Consider the following 18,201-nt stretch of genomic DNA (forward strand, 5'->3'; position numbering starts at 1 on the left):
AATTCAAGGTAAAAATCACATACAGTAATGATAATGTAGGAAAAATGCTTCAATGTGGCTATAGCCCCCAAAATAGGACACCATATGGACAATGCAAAGATTAATTGTTTTACATTTCTACATATATTTGTCACTGTCTTGCCTACAGGATACTGATTAGGGGGACCAGCTACAAGAGACAACTATCTTTCTGGAATTTGTCTTCTCAGTGGTGTTCTGTCTTCTTGCAGAGAAAAGAGCAGGGGAGCTTAGATGCAAAGATCATATTTTCTAAAGTTCTGTCAGCTCTCTTATCTTGATTCTCCTGAGGAAAAAGTACGGAGGTGCTGCTCCTGCTGAGCAGAGAAAGAAGCTTGGCTCCAGTTGCTCATTAATGACTGCTCAATACAAAAGTTACTTATTCAGTGTATTACCAAAATGTAATCTACAACAATCTCAGCAGTGAGTCAGAGAGCATCTCATTAAGAGACCCAAATAGCTCTTGGAAGGGTGTGTGGCTTGTGAATGCTTTAAAATGGGTTTTCTTTCATTTTTAATTGCTCTGCTTGTTGAACAAAGGCTATTGCATTTCAGCGGCATCTTCCTGAAAATTCATATCTTAATGAAAGACAGAAAAGATATTGGGTGGTGGGTAAGACAACAAGGAGAAATAAAACACAGGCGACCATGATCAGCTATTGCAAAGAGAAAGCCAAACTGGAAGCATTTTTATCCTTTGTTTGCTACCTGAACACCTGCAAGTTAGACAGAGGTATAGCATAGCTTCAGAGCCAGTGGTGGAGTTGTTTGAGTGTTGGACTACAATTCTGGAGACTAGGGTTCGATTCCCTGCTTGGCCATGGAAACCTACTGGGTGACCTTAGACAAGCCACACACTCTCAGCTCCAGGAAAGTTCACCTTAGGGTTTCCGTAAGTTGGAAGAAATTTAAAGACACACAAGAATAGCAACATGGCATAGCTTACCTAAAATAACAACAACAACTTTATTTATATCCCACCTAACCCAATTAGGATCAAGGCAGCTTGCAGTAAAAACAATCTGATACATAATTAAAAAAGTACTCAATAACCCCAAATTCTACCCCCCCCAAATAACAATTAAAATACATTATTTTAAATACATTAAAATCAACAAAACAAAAAATACATTAAAATCAACAAAACAGAGGATGGGGTGCGGACTAGCCGATGAGATGGGCTGGACGATGGTCGATGATCAATTCAGTTTAGTGGATGGCTGTTATGCTATTCTGGAAAGGCCTGTCAGAAGAGATAAAGCTGTCCAAGCTGGTAATATGATGGATCTCGTCCAACAAACCGTTCCACAATCTGGGAGTGGTTGCAGAAAAGGTCCTCTGGGACCTGTTCAAGTATAAAGCCCTTGTTTGTCACACTTCTGTCATCTGGGTAGCATCTTCTTGCTTCCTTCCCACCTCCTTTCTATCATATAATCATTAAGGCACTGCAGTATGTGCAGATGATAAAATGGACATAAAAACTGCAGGAAACCAGCTCTCTGATGGCTGGAGTAGAGCTGAGGCTAAAAAGAGTGAATTTCAGCAGGTGTTCCTTGTTACCTGGCTGCATGACAAACAACACCTGCTGATTTTTCTCTTTTGCACAGCCATTAAAGGTACTTGAGCCCTCTCCAATTTTCACTCTGTTGGGAACAGCGATAAAGGCAATGACTCTCCTGTATGGCTGAACAGTTTGAGGAAGAACTGTCCCTCAAGTAGTCCTAAAGCTGCCTATATTTCAGAGGCATAACAGTTATGCCACTTATATTATAAATCTCATGTTGTCTTTGGCTTAATTTCAAAAGCCTTGTGCAAGCCCTGACGAATTCAGGCCTCTGCAAGCACAATCTTTTCCCTTCTTTCCCAGCAGCCAGGGCAGTTGCCTCAGGCAGCAAATTATTAGTGTCATGAAAGGGCAGCAAATGGTTAGTTATTTAATTTCTTCTTGTTGTAGTTTCTACTGCCTGGGATGGGAAGAAGCACTGGTGGGATCTTCTGCCCCAGGTGCCAAACAAAACAAAACAAAACAAAAAACACTTGACTCCCTTGGAATACTATGCATCTCGACTTGGAATATTATGCACCTCCGGTAGCAAACTTTCTTGGAGCAGTCCTGCCAACAGCTCAATAAATGCAAAAAGAGAGAGAGAGAAAGAGATGAGGGAAGGAGGGAGGGAGGGAAAGGAAGGAAGGATCAGAAAAAGAGAGAAAAGGGATACATTTCCCCACATCTTGGTTTTGACCCCATCTACAGCTGGTATGGAGCCCCTGACAAGCTAACCCCAAGGGTATGAAAAGAGAAAGGTTGATCTGCTCAGGTTTACACCCCAGAGGTTTTGACTAAACATTGCCAAAACTCCTGTATTTCTCAGATTTTGGCAGCCAGCCTTGCCCTCCCTACAGAGTGATGTTTGATGAATAATAGCATTTCTTTCAACAGAAGCTTATTATGGAGTTTTTGAGAGTGTGCAGTGTGAAAATACTGAAGAACAGGGCCCCATTGCAACTGAGGTACATAGGAAGCTGCCTTAAACTGAGTCAGAGTGCTGGTCTGCCTCTCTGGTGCTTCGGTCAGGAGTTTTACCAGCCCTACCCAGAGATGCCAAAAAGTGAACCTGAGATGCCAAGAACAAGTTCTACTACCAAGCTAGTCCCTCTTTGATATGCAGTGGGTTTACAAAACAAAACAAAGCAACACCTTTGACACCTCAGCCTCCGTTGAAAATAGGTGAACTCTGACTTCATGAAATTCATCTCTTTGGAGATGGTTGTAGTCCAAAAGGATTTTCAACAACAGGCAGTATTATGGATTTTTTTCTCCCTCTCCCCTTGCTTCCAATCATAATAAGTCAACTGTTATTTATTATTCCATGCCTTCTCAAATGAAATCAGCTTAAATCAGCAAACAAATATTGCAGGCAGCCATTCTGGCCTATTGGAAGAAAACCCCAAAGTAACGCTGAGGCTGCATCCACATTGCAGAAATAATTCAGTTAGACACCACTTTAACTGCCATGGCATTTGTAGTCTGTCGCAGCATCAGAGCTCTCCAACAGAGAAGACTACCATAAATATGTCAAAACTACAGTTCCCATAATTCCATAGCACTGAACAGTTAAAATGGTGTCAAATTCCACTATTTCTGTAGTGTGGACACAGCCTAAGGCAATACAGCTGGCCTTCTGTATCCTTGGCTTAAAAATATTTAAACAGTATATAAATTCCAAACAGCAAAGCTTGATTTTGCCATTTTATATAAAGGGCGCCATTTTACTACACCATGCACTTAATTTTGGTATCCATGAGGGGTCCTGGAACCAAACGCCAGCAGATACCAAGGGCCCACTGTACTTTTATTATGACCAACTTAAGCTGTTGCACACAAAATAGTGTGAAAGCTTTTGTGTTCCCCATAACTGTTTTTCAGGTTGGATATTAATCAAACAAGCTAATGCAGGAGAGGGGGATGAAGCTGGGCATGATGGAAAAGCCCCACAGTCTGTAGTTCTAGCCCCAAGATCTTGTAGCAAACTCAAAACGGAGTGCAGGAGGCATCATGAACATTTAGATTAGAATGTGAGCCAGGAGCAAAACAGATGCAGCTTTCACCAAACCTGGTTCACACAAAGAACAACTGGGTAAATTGCCAGTGTGGTATAGTGGTTTGAGCATTGGATGATGACTCTGAAGATGAGGATTTAAAACCCATTGGGCAAGTCACACTCTCTGAACCTCAGAGGGAGGCAAAGGCAATAACCCTCTGAACAAATCTTGCAAAGAAAACCCCCAAGACAGGATCACCATAAGTCAGAAACAACTTGAAGGTACACAACAACAAACAATTGTGGTTACTTTCAGGTGAGGCAATTTACCCATATTTTGGACAGTAAGAGGGCAGTTTAGGGAGACTGAAGTAGTCAAGGGCTGCCGGAAAATAAGCCGTGAGTCCTGTGTGCATCTCTACAGCCACACTTTGTCCACCTCTGCTATATATATTTAAAAAGTGTATTTCTGAAGACTCCATCTAATCCCCTCCCAGCCACATAGGTCCATCTCAGCTGTGGCACAGACCACCTCAGCCCGTCCCCCCGCCTTCAAGATGGAGGAAAGGAGAAAACAAAGAGGACAGACAAGGAAAATCAAACAAGAGCCAGAAGACAGATGAGACTAAAATAAAGAAGGTCATGAGGGGGGAAGGAAAAAGGAGGGAGAAGAAGGGAGAAGATCAATTCAACAATAATGGGGAGTAGAGGAGAATGACATAGGAAAACAACTACTGGGCAGCAGCAGTAGTGGTGGGTGTCAACAAAGTGAAGAACAGCAGTGACATCATACGTGTTAGCACTGTGGACAGGAAAGTGTAGGTGGTCCTCCTTGTGTAGCCCCCCACCTAGAAAACACTATGAGGAGACACCAAAACTGTCACATAGGCAGGACAAGAGCACTAACAGAGAGATAGATAGAAACTAAAGGAAAATACACTTGCAAGAGCAGCTAAGAGCAGTCAAAAATGATGAAGCAAGCAGTAAACACTCTCAGAAAGACAAACCCCATCAGAAGCAGCACCACACATAAAATAGGGGCATGGATTGTGAGAAGCAGGAGCCAAGAGAAGCTAGACATAGTGAAAATGGAAATGCAATGCATGAACATAGCAGTACCGGGGGTGAGTGAGTTAAAACGGACAGGAATGGGCCACTTTGAATCAGACAGTCACACAGTGTTCTACTCAGGGAATGAAAAGACAAGAAGAAATGGGGTGGCTTTCATACTAAGAAAAGATGTTGCAAAAGCAGTCAGAGGATACAATGCAAAATCAAACCGAATCATTTCCATAAGGCTTCACAGGAAACCTATGAATATCACCATAATTCTAGTATATACACCAACCACTGAGGCAGAACAAGAAGAAATAGATAGATTTTAAGAAGGAGTACAGGAAGAAATTGACAACACACCGGCACAGGACGTTAAGCTGATCACTGGAGATTGGAACACAAGGGTTGGAAGTAAAGAAGAATCAAAAACAGTAGGCAGATTTGGACTAGGCAAAAAGAATGAAGCAGGCGAGAATCTGATTTTTTGTGTGAAGCCAACAACTTATTCATTGCAAACATATTTTACATAAAACCAGAGAAAACATTATACACATGGACATCACAAGATGGCCAATACAAAAACCAAATACTGTAGATTACATAACTGAAAGTAAAAGATGGCGAAGATCCATACTGGTGGCTAAGACTAGACCAGGTGTTGATTGTGGCACAGATCACGAACTACTCATTTCATTTCATTTCAAAAATAAAAGTAAAACTCAAGAACAGAACAAAACCAGACTTCATACCAAAATACAATTTAAACAACATTCTCACAGAAGTCATTGACAATATAAGGACAGATCTGCAGTACTAAGAATAATAGATCGTGAAACAGAAGAGTTTTGGGCTGAAGCCATGGACATAATAAAAGAAGAATGCATAAAGACACTTCCAATAGAAGGAAAATGAAGAAACCATGGATGTCAGATAAAATGCTACAAGCAATAAAGGAAAGAAGAAAAACAAAACAAAAAAGAGATAGGAATAGACTAAGAACCATGAATGCAACAGCACAATGGCTTGTGCGCAAAGATAAGGAAAATTATTACAACGACAAATGTAGAGAAACAGAAGACAACAACAAAAAAGGAAGAATGAGAGACCTATTCCACGAGATCTTAGAAATCAAGAGAAAGTTCAAACCAAGGACCAGGACGCTCTACAACAATAAAAATTACATAAGTCAAGACCAGGAAGGAATAAAAAGACGATGGATGTAATACATAGAGGAGTTCTATAAAAGAGATGACAACATGAAGGACACATGGAATGAAGATGAACCCCAAATTCTAAAAACTGAGGTGGAAGATGCAATAAAGAAAATGTCAAAAAACAAGACTCCAGGAACATATGATATTCCAATAGAACTGCTGCAATCCACATTGACAGAATCAATTCTGGTGCTAACCAACATATGTCAACAGATATGGGAAATAAAACGATGTTCAACAGATTGAAAGCAATCAATATACATCCCCATGTACAAAAAGGAGACACAGGAGACTGCAGCAACAATAGGACCATAGCATGAATATCCCATGCAAGCAAAATCATGCTCAAAGTTCTGCAACATAGGTTCCAACCATACATTGAGAGAGAAATCCCAGAGGTCCAAGCAGGGTTCAGGAAAGGAAGAGGCACCAGGGATCACATTGCACGTATATGATGGCTAATGGAGCATAGCAGGGAGTTCCAAAACAATATCAGCATGTGCTTTATAGACTATAGCAAAGCTTTTGACTACATAGTTCATGAAAGGCTATGGAATGACCTTAAAGACTTGGGAGTGCTAATACATCCAATAGCCCTAATGAGGAATTTATACTCAGGACAAGAGGCTACTGTCAGGACAGAACGTGGTGAAATAGAATGGTTCCCAATTAGAAAAGGAGTCAGATAACGCTGCATCCTATCACCCTACCTAAACATATTGTAAGGAAAGCAGGCTTGAATAAGGAAGAGGGAGGAGTCAAAATAGGAGGATGAAATATCAACAATCCGAGATATTCTGATGACACCATAATAGTAGCAGAGAACCACACAGACCTGGAACAACTACTAAGGAAGATCATTAGTGCAAAGGCAGGCTTACTGTTGAACATAAAGAAAACAAAAATAATGACCACAGAGAGCTTACACACATTCAAACTAGACAATGAGGAAATAGAAACACTAAAAGAGTTCCCATATCTGGGATCAAACATTGGCTGGAATGAGGATTGCAGCCAGGAAATCAGAAGATTAAGAATGGGGAGGGCAGCTATGAAACAACTAGAAAAGATCTTAAAATGTAGACATACAACTCAGCACAAAAGTCAGAATCATACAAGTCACTGTATTTCCTATTACCATGTATGGATGCGAGAGCTGGACAGTTAAGAAAGGAGATAAGAGGAAAATCAACTCAATTGAGATGTGGTGCTGGAGAAGAGTGCTGAGGATTCCATGGACAGCCAAAAAGACACACAAATGGGTCCTAGACCAGACTAAGCCAGAAATAGAAAACAAGAAAACAAACACTGTTCTAGTGAATTCTGGGAGTTTTGGAGTCTGAGAATTGAAGATAGTGTGGTGTAACAGTAATAGTTTTTGTATAGTAGTGACTAGCTCGTGTTATTTAGAAAAGAAGAAATAAAGCCCTCTAAGGAGTGAACCTGCTGGACTGTGATTCTTTAATTAAATAGCTATTTCACTAGGCATTGTTCCAGCAAGCTGAAAGGTGTTTGGAGTTTCGCTTTGTTCCTGAGTAGGAGAGGAGCCGGCATCTTTATCCAGTTGGCACCAGACCGGGACCATGGGCAAGGTTCATCACACAAAATATCAACAAAGGTATGAATTGTTGGAAAAGACAATATTAGGAAAGGTTGAGGGAAACAGAAAGTGAGGAAGACCACATACTAGATGGGTGGACTTTATTAAAGAGACCACAAATATGAATTTGCAGGAGCTGGGCAGAACAGTAGAGTACAGGGGGCCTGGAGGCTGTCTCATCCTTAGAGCCACCATGGGTCAAGATCGACACGAAGGCAGTTAACAACAACAAAAATGTCTGAAGAAACAGATTTGCATCAAGAGGTTCTGAAGAAATTATACTCAGAATCTGGGAATACATAAAATAGAGACATTTATGGAACAAAGTAGGGGTACTCTGGGAAAGCCAGCAATTTAAGCTTCTGTTTTCCCAAATTTCTTTTCTGATGTACACACCTTTAGTATGATCCAAGACTGCCATTTTCAACATTGCAGAATAAGGGGAACAAGTAGTACTAGTCACAGACATTGTGCTATCACTTCATAAGGTATGAACTGGCTCTGAGATGTAAGTCACAACCGCCCAGATAGAGCCAAATCAGATAAAATTCTAGAGAAGATGGATTTAGTTACAGTGGCTGCATGTGCACCCAGCCACTCAAAACAGTACCAGTTATTCTGTACATTAGAACATGTATTAGTCCTTCACTTTTTTATATCTTTATAGCTAAAACTGCCCCTTCTGTGGGGACTAAACTGTAACACTTCATCTTTGAATATGTTAAAGTATAGGATAAAACAATGTTATCCAAAACCAGCAATACGGAATTTCCAGGTGTGTTCATTTAATCAAATTCTCCTTTGTAAATATGTTCCCAGTTCCTAACACAATTGTTATTGTATGCAATGCAGAACCAGCCTCTTCTGAGCCATCTCTTTTCTAAAATCGGCTCTTTCTTTGGTATTATTATATATGCCTCCTCTCACTTCAAATGTTTATACCCTGCAAGTAATGAAGATCCCTGTGATATGGGCATTTCCCCCCTTGCATAATGAAGTAAGTGAGATCTAGCTCCTCAAGTAGTTCCTTTCGCTACACAGGGTTTTGCACACAGTGAAGTTGCTTTCAAAAAAAAAAAAAAAAAAAAGTGAAGTTGCAGAGTTCCTTCATGGCAGGGGGTTGGACTGGATGGCCCTTGTGGTTTCTTCCAGCTCTACGATTCTATGATTCTACACATGCACTACAGATAAAAACATGGTTGTTAAGAAAGTAAACCTTTTCTGTGCAAGTGAACTATGGGTTAAAAAGGGTTAAGAATTATGTAGCTCTGCAGATGTTGCTGGACTGCAACTCCCATCAGCTTTAGTCAGCATAGCCAATGCTAAGAGCTGCAGTCCAACAATATCTGAAAGCCTATATAATACCCACTCCTTGCTAAGAATAGCACATTCCTCCCCCATTTTCCCATCAAATTAGTACTTCTGTTTTTATGGCACATCTGGTTCCTGAAAGGGTGCAACAATGGTTTCAATGAACAGTTAAAGGCTGAGGTTTGGTGGTTGATCAGAGGATATACTTTGTTAGCTCAGGCTCAAATCACATTTAACTATGGTTTGGCACAGTGATGTCCAAAACACACTACAGAAATAATCCAGTCTGAGACCGCTTTAACTATTACTGTATTTATACCCTGCTCTTCAGCCACAAAGGATCTCAAGTACCCTAAGTGCTAGGGAATCCTGGGAATTATAGTTTAGTGTGGCACCAGAGCTCTCTGACAGAGATGACTAAGTGTCTCACAAAACTACAGTTCCCAGAATTCCCTAGCACTGAGCCAGGGCAGTTAAAGTGGTCTCAAACTGGATTATTTCTGCAGTGTGTTTTGGGCCTCTGTCTGAATTGAACCAACAAACATTGATTTACATCTTTTCCTTCTCAGCAACATATTAAGATGGGCTTTTCAGAGTTCCAACTCTACTTTCTTGAACGGTAGGAAACCATTCAATATCCAATGCTATATGAGCGTAATGGGGGTTATTCTCCCCTAAACACTTAACTTTTTACTTATCAGAACTCACAGTTTCTTGGCAGAAGCTGCAGTTTGCTCTTCTATAAAAGTCTCTCTAATCTAGAGAAATAGCTGTAGAATTCTACAATATATTGACAAAGTCAACACTTATCTTGGTAAAATACATTTAGCACAGGAGAGGAAGGAAAAAATATCTCCTTCTCTCTTGATTTCTCGTAGTCTCTGCCAAATATTATTTACTGCTAAAGCAAGAGTACAGCCTTTGAAAAAGGAGCTTTACTTTACCTGACTAAACACAGAAAAAGAAAAACTTTTTTTGTCTTTTAATAAGAGCTTAAGATAAATAATCCCAAATCCCAGTGGGCCTCGTTAAAGTTGCCTCATAAAACTTTTATACTTGCATATGAGTCTGGAGAGGAAAAAATGTCAACCTAGCAGTTTGAGCTCGCTCTGACTAATGCAGCCTTAGGGAAGAGATTGTCGAAATTCATATGCCTAGCTATTTAAAATGGATATAAAGCAGACAATTATGATAAATCATTGTGGATGGTGGCTAATAACAGATTATTTTCAGACATAATAATCTCATTTTTAAGTAAACAAAATTACCAAGGCAATATCTTACTATCAGGGAGCTTAGCTATTTTCCTAATGAAAACTGCAATCGTTTCCCCCCCTTATCTCTGACGCAAATTTTTTTATGGTCCAAATCTAAACCTCTCATGTCCTGAATGTTTACTCCAATAACCACGAGTAACAAAATGCCAAACAACTAGTCCAGCAGTTTAATTGTCATAGACTGAACTAATCCAGTTTACCAATGAAGGGAGTACATATCTGAATGTTCCCTTTCATGCAAACACAAAACAAAACAAAACCCTACCCTACATGTAGAAAAACAGAATTTCAAGTAGGCTTTGGTTCCAACGTTGCTCTAGATTACTGTAATGTGTTATACCTAGAGCTGACCTTGAAGAACCCTCAGAAGGTAAAACTGGTATTAAATGTGGAAAACAGATTCTTAAATTTAACAGAGCCGCAAGCAAAACCAAACAAAAAACAAACAGCTTCATTAATATACTGCTTCATACCGAACAAACAGTGTCTAAGCGGTTTACAACTGTAAGCACATTCTGCCAGCCTAAAAACATCTTCATTGGCTACTAAATGGAATTTAATTCAAAGGTGCTGGTTTTGGCATTAAAGCTCTAAATGACCCGGCCCTGGAGTACCAGTGAAGATCAATGTCAGAGAAAGCGATAAGCTTCTGTCCCCAACTTCTGAAGCTTCAGAAAGAGGGTCTTTTCAGAAGTGACAATCGAACTATGAATTTCCTTTTCCAGGTATATTCACTTACCACTGCCATTATCACCTTTAAAGAGCTAGGTAAAGTAGGTTATATTTCTCTAAGGTTTTAATGGCATTTGAAAACTATATCTGTTCCCCCTTTTAATGGGATTATAATTTTTTAGGATTTTACTTAAAAGTGTTGTTGCTACTATTTTCCATGCTACCTTAGCAGTTTTTGTGGTTATATGGCATTCCCTTATCATAAAATACCTATCTGTGTTATATTATACATTATTGTTACTATTTTTAATTATATAAGATATTTATTAATATTTTATTAATATATTTATTGTATTATATAAAATGATACAATGTAATACAATAAAATTCCTTAGTGATCCTTTACTTATTTCTCCAGACTTTTTCATTCTGTTTAAAGATACCCAATGACTAAAGTTCTCGGTTTTGCAAGAATCCTATGGCCCTCCAGATGTTGTTACACTAGAAGTCCCAGCTGCCTGAGACAACAGTCGATGATGAGGAATATTGGGAGTTGCAGTCTAACATCTTGATGGGCATATAATCCCTACCCTCTTTTAAAACAGAACAGTAACTTGTGTTAAGAGTTATTGTGTCATTCGTGGTACAAGATTCCGTATGAAATGCCAGGCAGCTAACTTAACTTTTAATTGTCCTTGTGCATATGTCAACACTATTATCCATGCAGATGCAGCCATTATATCCTAAGTTTGTCCTTGCTGGCAAAGCAATTGCAATGAGAATGTAAATGATTTTGACTTCCAATGGTGACATCACTATGGGATTTATTATCCTCCTGATACCCCAATAATGTTCTGTCTTTCAGTTGTTAGTAATGATACAAGAGTATTTCTGACAATATAAAGAGGATTTGGACAAAAGTGACTTGTACTGCTTGTACTGCTTTCTGTACCGCAGAAGCAAGGAGAATAAAGAGTATCAGAACTCTCATTAGAGTATCTAATTTTGTCTCCTGAATACATAATGTTTCTGGAGCTCAGTAGAGTCTTTCAGTGGATTAAGAACTTGATATTTGAAAACCTTCATACTATCTTTTCAAATTACAAAATTACAAAAATGCTTTCTAACTGCAGGGAGATATACAAACACCAAGAAAAAAGAAAAACCCGACATTCTCCTTTTAATAAGTTCCTCCCTCTGTAAACATGAGTGCTAAATACAACACTGATTAACTTTTATTGTATGCAGTAGGGCAAAAATCATAGAAACGTAGAGTTGGAAGAGACCATAAGGTCCATCCAGTCCAACTCCCTGCCATGCAGGAACTCTGCAACTTCACTGTTTCTGAAAGCAACTTCACTGTGTGCAAAACCCTGTGTAGCGAAAGGGACTACTTGAGGAGCCAGATCTCATTTACTTTGGGCCAGAACAGACAGGCCAAAATAAAGCTGCTTCGGATCACTTTGGAAGTGTGCTATTTAAATGATGCATGAATCCTAAGAGGCTGGAAGCCCCGCCAAAACCACACTACAGTTCTAAGGACCGGAGCACAGCTTTGGAGCAGCTTCTGGCTTCTTAAGATGCATGTGTCATTTAAACAGACCTGAAGCAGCTTTATTTTGGCCTGTCTGTCTGGGCCCTTCATTATGCCGGGGGGGAAATGCCCATATTACAGGGATCGTCATTACTTGCAGGGTATAAACATCTGAGGTCAGTTATGTACTTGCAAGAGATGGGATTTAGCTAGACACAAATGGGCTGCAGCTAATATGCCAGTAAGCCTAACTTAAGCTAGTCCAAGACTACATAAATTTATCAAGCAAGCCCTATTGTAATTGTGTAAGGGTGCAAATCACAGTCTTCCAGATATTATTGAACTGAAATCCCCACCACATCTTACAAGTGGCTTACCAGTGTTTCTAGAAGTTGCAAGTTGCATCTGAAGGAGCACATACTTCCCTTCCTTGTCTGCAGGACTGCAGTTTAAACCATTGTCTACAGGGGCGAAGCAAAGGTAGGAAAAGTTGATCTTCCTCATAGATATCTTTAAGGCTCCTCACTCCCTTAAGACTCCCCTAATTTTCCTGTTCCTACTCCTTTTCCTATTCCTACTTCTACTGCAAAAGGAGTGGCAATTCATCTTTCCAACAGGTTGGAGCTCTGCTTTTCAATAGGTTGTGCAATGTAACCTTCCAGACACTTCTGGTTTTGGTACCCACCATCATTTTGGGCCATTTTTGACACTCCATGCAGCCCTTGGGGACAGAAAATTGATCCCCAGACCCATCATAGTTGCCAATCTCCAATCTAAAGGACCCCTATCCTATGTTTGCTGTTGTTGTGTGCCTTCAAATAATTTCTGACTTATAGCAACCCTAAGGAGAACCTGTCACAAGATTTTCTTGCCAATATTCATTCAGATGGGCTTGGCTTTGCCTTCCTCTGAGGTTGAGTGAATGTCACTGCTCAAGGTCATCCAGTGAGTTTCCATGGCCAAGTGAGGATATGAACCCTGGTCTCGTACATATTCAGATTTCAAGATTTTCATCCCACGCCCTACTATCAGCTCTTCTAATGTCAGACATGTTTGGGGAATACCAGAAAACCGTTCTTGCTACGGTACTCTGATCATGGAACCTACTCCCTGAGGAAATAGGGAAGCCCTCCTCCACTTCTTATGTGTTTAAACACACACTGAGCATGGTTTTTATTTTATTCTGGATGAGCAATCACAATTATAAAATAGAGTTTTAGTTGAGCTGTTATATTTTATTGATTATATTATGCTTTATTGGTTTAAAATAAGCTATCTTTTATTTTTATTTAGAAATTTCCACATATCTACCCACACTCTGGAATATATAGAAGCTAGTAACATATTTTGGGGTAGCAACATTTTGCTCCCAAACTGATCAGCATTTAACAACCTGAATTTACGGCTGGAGGCATATTATACACACAAAGCCAGCTCTACCAACAGGCATCTGCTTTGGGGTATCATAAAAATGCATAACTTGGGGAATTATCTAGGATTTCCACTGCCCTGTCCTGGATTCGTCCCTTCTCACTTGCTGCACCTCACTCCTAGAACCTTCTTCCCCCACGAACATGGGTCATCACTTCTGTAACCACTTCTTTAACTGAGTTGACGACTATATTATTCAGGGAAGCGTTCCCAGGCATTGTGTGATTGTTTATCTGATATTTGATTTGGTATTTGATGTTTCTAATTTGTTGCCTGCTTATTTTATCTAATTCTATCTTATATTATTATCTATTGTTTTATATGTATTTTGTAGAATGTATGCCATTGGCAGGTTTCATTTTCATCAATTTTATTGTTTCTATGTACAGCGCTGTGTAAATCTACAGCACTATATAAATAAAGCATAATAATAATAATAATAATAATAATAATAATAATAATAATAATAAATATACCTTATACTTACTCTTTATTTCTGCTTTTTATGCAGGGATGATAAAGAAGTTTAATAGCTTTCTGAATCTTTGAAGGCCTTGAATCAGATGGCATGGCATGTTCAAGTAAAGTAAAATCCTCACTGGATGCAATGTTTCCCAAAGATTCCACCAGCAAAGTGTCAGAATTTAGTAGCCAGATCTGTTGACAAGACACTCTTACAAGTTGCATTAAAACAAAAATGGAGCCCAGTCTACATGAAATCTGTGGTTCTTATTTGCCTTAGTAGTTCAATTTTTGCATGCACAGATGATGCCATTTGCATGGAGTTAAAGAGAAGTTAAACTTCTAAAATCCATAATTCCCCAAATTATGACTGGCATCCCATGCATTTCTACCGAGATATAAAATCTACGGTACTCACTTCAATATAATTTATTCTTATGGTGTGTGTTTTTTGGTTTGTAGGTTTCAATCCAGTGAACTACCCATACAAACAAGCTCTCTTTATGAAAGTTGATAAAATGTGGCAAGTGCATGCTATTTCATCAAAAATGATGATGGATTTCCAGAGAGGTTATGGTAACAACTCAAAAACGTTTTGAAATTTCCAGAGATATAGGTCCAAAACACACTGCAGAAATAATCCCGTTTGAGACTGCTTTAATTGTCCTGGCTCAGTCCTAGGGAATTTTGGGAACTGTAGTTTTGTGAGACATTTAGCCTTCTCTGTCAGAGATCTCTGTTACCACAATAAACTACAATTCCCAGGACTGCCTAGCACTGAGACAGGGCAATTAAAGCAGTCCCAAACTGGATTATTTCTGTTGTGTGTTTTGGACCACACTTAAAGTGCAATAATATACAGTCATACCCCAATTAACAAAGCCTCTGACAAAGGCTCCTTTTTTCAAAAAAAAATTTAAGCCACACTTTTTTTTCTTGTCATGCTTTGTCTAACTGGGGAATCACAGGCTTTTGTTGCTGTGTCGCAGCTATGTATCTGTAGTAAACAATACAATAAAGTTTCAGCTGGGAAAGAATGGGATTTTACTGTAGTTGTGTGTCCCTGTCTACAGTGGGCAAGCTAAATAGCATCTGCCTCTGGAATACCTTATAACATGCATGAACAGAAAATACGAAAGAAAAGGAGGGGCAGATAATGTGCTTCACTAGCTACCACCCCCCTCTATGATTATAAAACAAAAACATAACCTAGATCTATAGGTATGGCCATTAAAATGAAATCACAAGTGGAGTTCCATCCCTGGATATATTTTGTGAAATTTTCACATGGTCTCTAGAAAGTTCAAAATGTTTTGGTTTACTTATGCAAGGCTTCCCTGACCTGGCTGTTTCATTTCATGTATGAATATTGTTAGTTTTCCATAAAACATTTGCTGAAATATGTTGAACTTCTCTTCTTTTTTTGCAGTGTAGAAACACATGCCTCTTCTCCCCTGTTATTTCTGCCTCTGGTACCAATTTTTCTGTTGATGAAACAGAAACAGATCTACTTCATTAACTTTGGTACACCTGTACACATCTACTAATCCCTTAAAAACACCATTGGTAGACCAGGTACTTGGTATACCTGTACACAACTACTAATCCCTTAAAAGACACCATTGGTAGAACAGAGGTTCCCCACATCTTCACCAGAGGGCTTGAGCTTATTCTGGGGGCACACAGGGAGTGGGGAATAAACTGCACAAATGTTTGTCTGTTCATGAAATACTGGATGCAATACACACAGTGTAATCCTATGCATGTCTACTCAGAGATAAGTCCCACTGGGTGCAATAGGGCTTATTTCCATGGAAAATTCCTTTGACGTCAATGGGTCGTTATTTCTGAGTAAACATGGACAGGATTGTACTATAAGACCAGGAAAGACTAACTAAGCCTATTTAACTAGGGGAGGGGGCAAGCTGAAACAGTCAAACAAAGTGAACAGCTTTAAAGTTAAATCACTGGATTATTTATATTTGTACCTAAACCAAAAGTTATAGACTTACCAGGATGTAGACTGCCCCATCAGTCCCTTCTATGCTGAATCTAAATGTGCTTCTAGAAGAAGAAAGCTCTACAAGGCACCGGGCTACAGCACTCTGTATAAAGAGAGACCTGGGGAGAGAGAGAGAGAGCATAGGGGGAGAGAAAAGAAAAAGCGTTTCACATCAAGCATCCCATGTTTCCTATTTTGTGCATATAGGAAATATCTACATCAAAAGAACAGAATCTTCCTTTTCTAGTAATTTATGGAAGCTATTTTTAGCTTCAATCCTGCATATAAACAGGGTGATTAAAAAAGAATGGTGCAAAACTGAGTAGGAACAGCTTTACTTTTCCACCATTCTGTTCGAATCGCCTGGTATTTGGCACAAGCTTACACAACACAGCTATAATAACAATTTTTTTTAAGGATGTGGGCAATGTAGAAAAAATATGATGAAAGAGACCAGATCAAGAAAAGGGTCAGGCATAAAACTATATACCAAGAGCATCATGTAAACCCCAAAATGTTTTAAATGTAATCCAAAATGCTTTTGAGGGAGCTTAAAAACAGACTCCAGGAACCCCATTTTGTGAGTAACTTTTGTCCCCATCCTCAAACCAGCAAGAAAAAAACAACACTTAAAAGTGATTAGATATGCCTTCCAGTCACCCAAAACATCATTTTTAGTAACTAATGGCTGAATCAATGCAGCCCACTGAGGGGTTCTAGAAACTGAAAATGCCTTCATGGTTCCCAGTATCTACCATGACCAGCAAAAACCTACTCAAGACTTTATGGGCCTTAGAAGTACAAATGGCCCTCCACATTTGCGGCTTTGACTTTTGCGGATTTAATTATTTGCAGTTTTGATTAATGTGTTCTCTCTAGGAATCTCTAGGTCCTCCAGTGCACTTCTGACAGAAGCTGACCATAGAGTTGTGCTGGACAACCTAGAGGTCCCTAGAGAAAACACTTCTCTAGGTATTTGTAGGTCCTCCAGCATGATTCTATAATCAACTTCTGGCAGATGTTGAGTATAGAGTTGCACTGGGGGACCTGGAGATTCCTAGAGAGGTATTCTCTCAAGTAAAAAGAATAGTGTTTGTTTTTTTTTAAATTTGTGGTTCTTCCACATTCACAGGGGTCCTTGACCCCTAACCCCAGCGGATGTGGAGAGACCACTGTAATTCACTGTATTTCAAGAACATCACCATTAACTTTCCTCATGTCCAGACTGTAAGCCAGAATTTGAGTACTGTAAGAATCAAGTGAATTTGCTCTTCTCAGTTTACCACTCTCGTTGTTCCACTGTAACAAGAACCATTTTTTCTTCCTACTATATAATAAATTGCTACAACTAATCTAATTGTGTACTATAAATCTGAACGTCCAAAGTAAAGTGCCTTAGATTAACGAAAAGGGGGTCTGACATATTATTATGCAAGGCTGCTGTGTGCATTACCAGTCCCATAGCATGAAAGGAGACAGAGCCATCCACCCTTCAACAGAATTCATGCCTCTCATAAGACCTGCCTTCACTAAATGTTTTAAACATAAACATATGTTACACCTTCCACTGTACCGTTATTTCTCCCAACACTACATTTCTGGAGGCCCAGCAAATTGCGTGCACAATAACATGTGCTGGAAAATAATTTTCCTCTTTCTTCTCTCTCACACACACCACATACACTTTGGCAGTAGGAAAACTGATTTGCGAGATGACAATAATGATGACAAGGTGATCACAGCATGCTGTATTTTGTGGTAGCCACAGTATACGGATATTTGCTTGTGCTTCAAACTGAGTTGTCCGAGAAGTTTTATTTAAGAGCCACCCTACAATTACAGAGTAGAAAGCTTTCACTGAAGCACAGAGCTGCATAGGCTAGAAAAAGATGGCTCGATATCAGCTTGTAATTGGCAATTAGACGTTTCATGGCAGAAATTAATTAAAGCAACATTAAGTTTGCATAATTTGCCACTGATTAACCCTAAGACTTGCAACAACAGCAAATGAATGTTCAGGTTGGGGATTATTAATTCTCTGTTAAGCATATCTCAACAATGATGTTATAAGGACAGTCCAAA

At 39.3% G+C, this 18,201-nt stretch overlaps 1 protein-coding gene across 4 annotated transcripts in view; it reads right to left on the bottom strand.

Annotated features, from left to right (window-relative positions):
* LOC121917495 (E3 ubiquitin-protein ligase E3D-like) overlaps positions 1 to 18,201 on the bottom strand; it is an 81,887-nt gene that overhangs the window by 41,306 nt on the left and 22,380 nt on the right. For 3 of the 4 annotated variants that reach the window (XR_006101047.1, XM_042443511.1, XM_042443512.1), the window contains exons 7-8: positions 16,130 to 16,238; positions 14,143 to 14,312 (exon numbers count right to left, since the gene is read on the bottom strand). Coding sequence is in view for 3 of the 4 variants with exons in the window: in XM_042443511.1 (XP_042299445.1) it covers positions 14,143 to 14,312; positions 16,130 to 16,238 (279 nt within the window). In the remaining variant the exon portion in view is untranslated. Of the gene's footprint in view, positions 1 to 12,601; positions 12,686 to 14,142; positions 14,313 to 16,129; positions 16,239 to 18,201 lie in introns of all 4 variants that reach the window. The other variant, XM_042443513.1, reaches the window with a different exon arrangement.

Source organism: Sceloporus undulatus, unplaced genomic scaffold (genome assembly GCF_019175285.1).
Source record: "Sceloporus undulatus isolate JIND9_A2432 ecotype Alabama unplaced genomic scaffold, SceUnd_v1.1 scaffold_20, whole genome shotgun sequence".
Taxonomy (NCBI): domain Eukaryota; kingdom Metazoa; phylum Chordata; class Lepidosauria; order Squamata; family Phrynosomatidae; genus Sceloporus; species Sceloporus undulatus.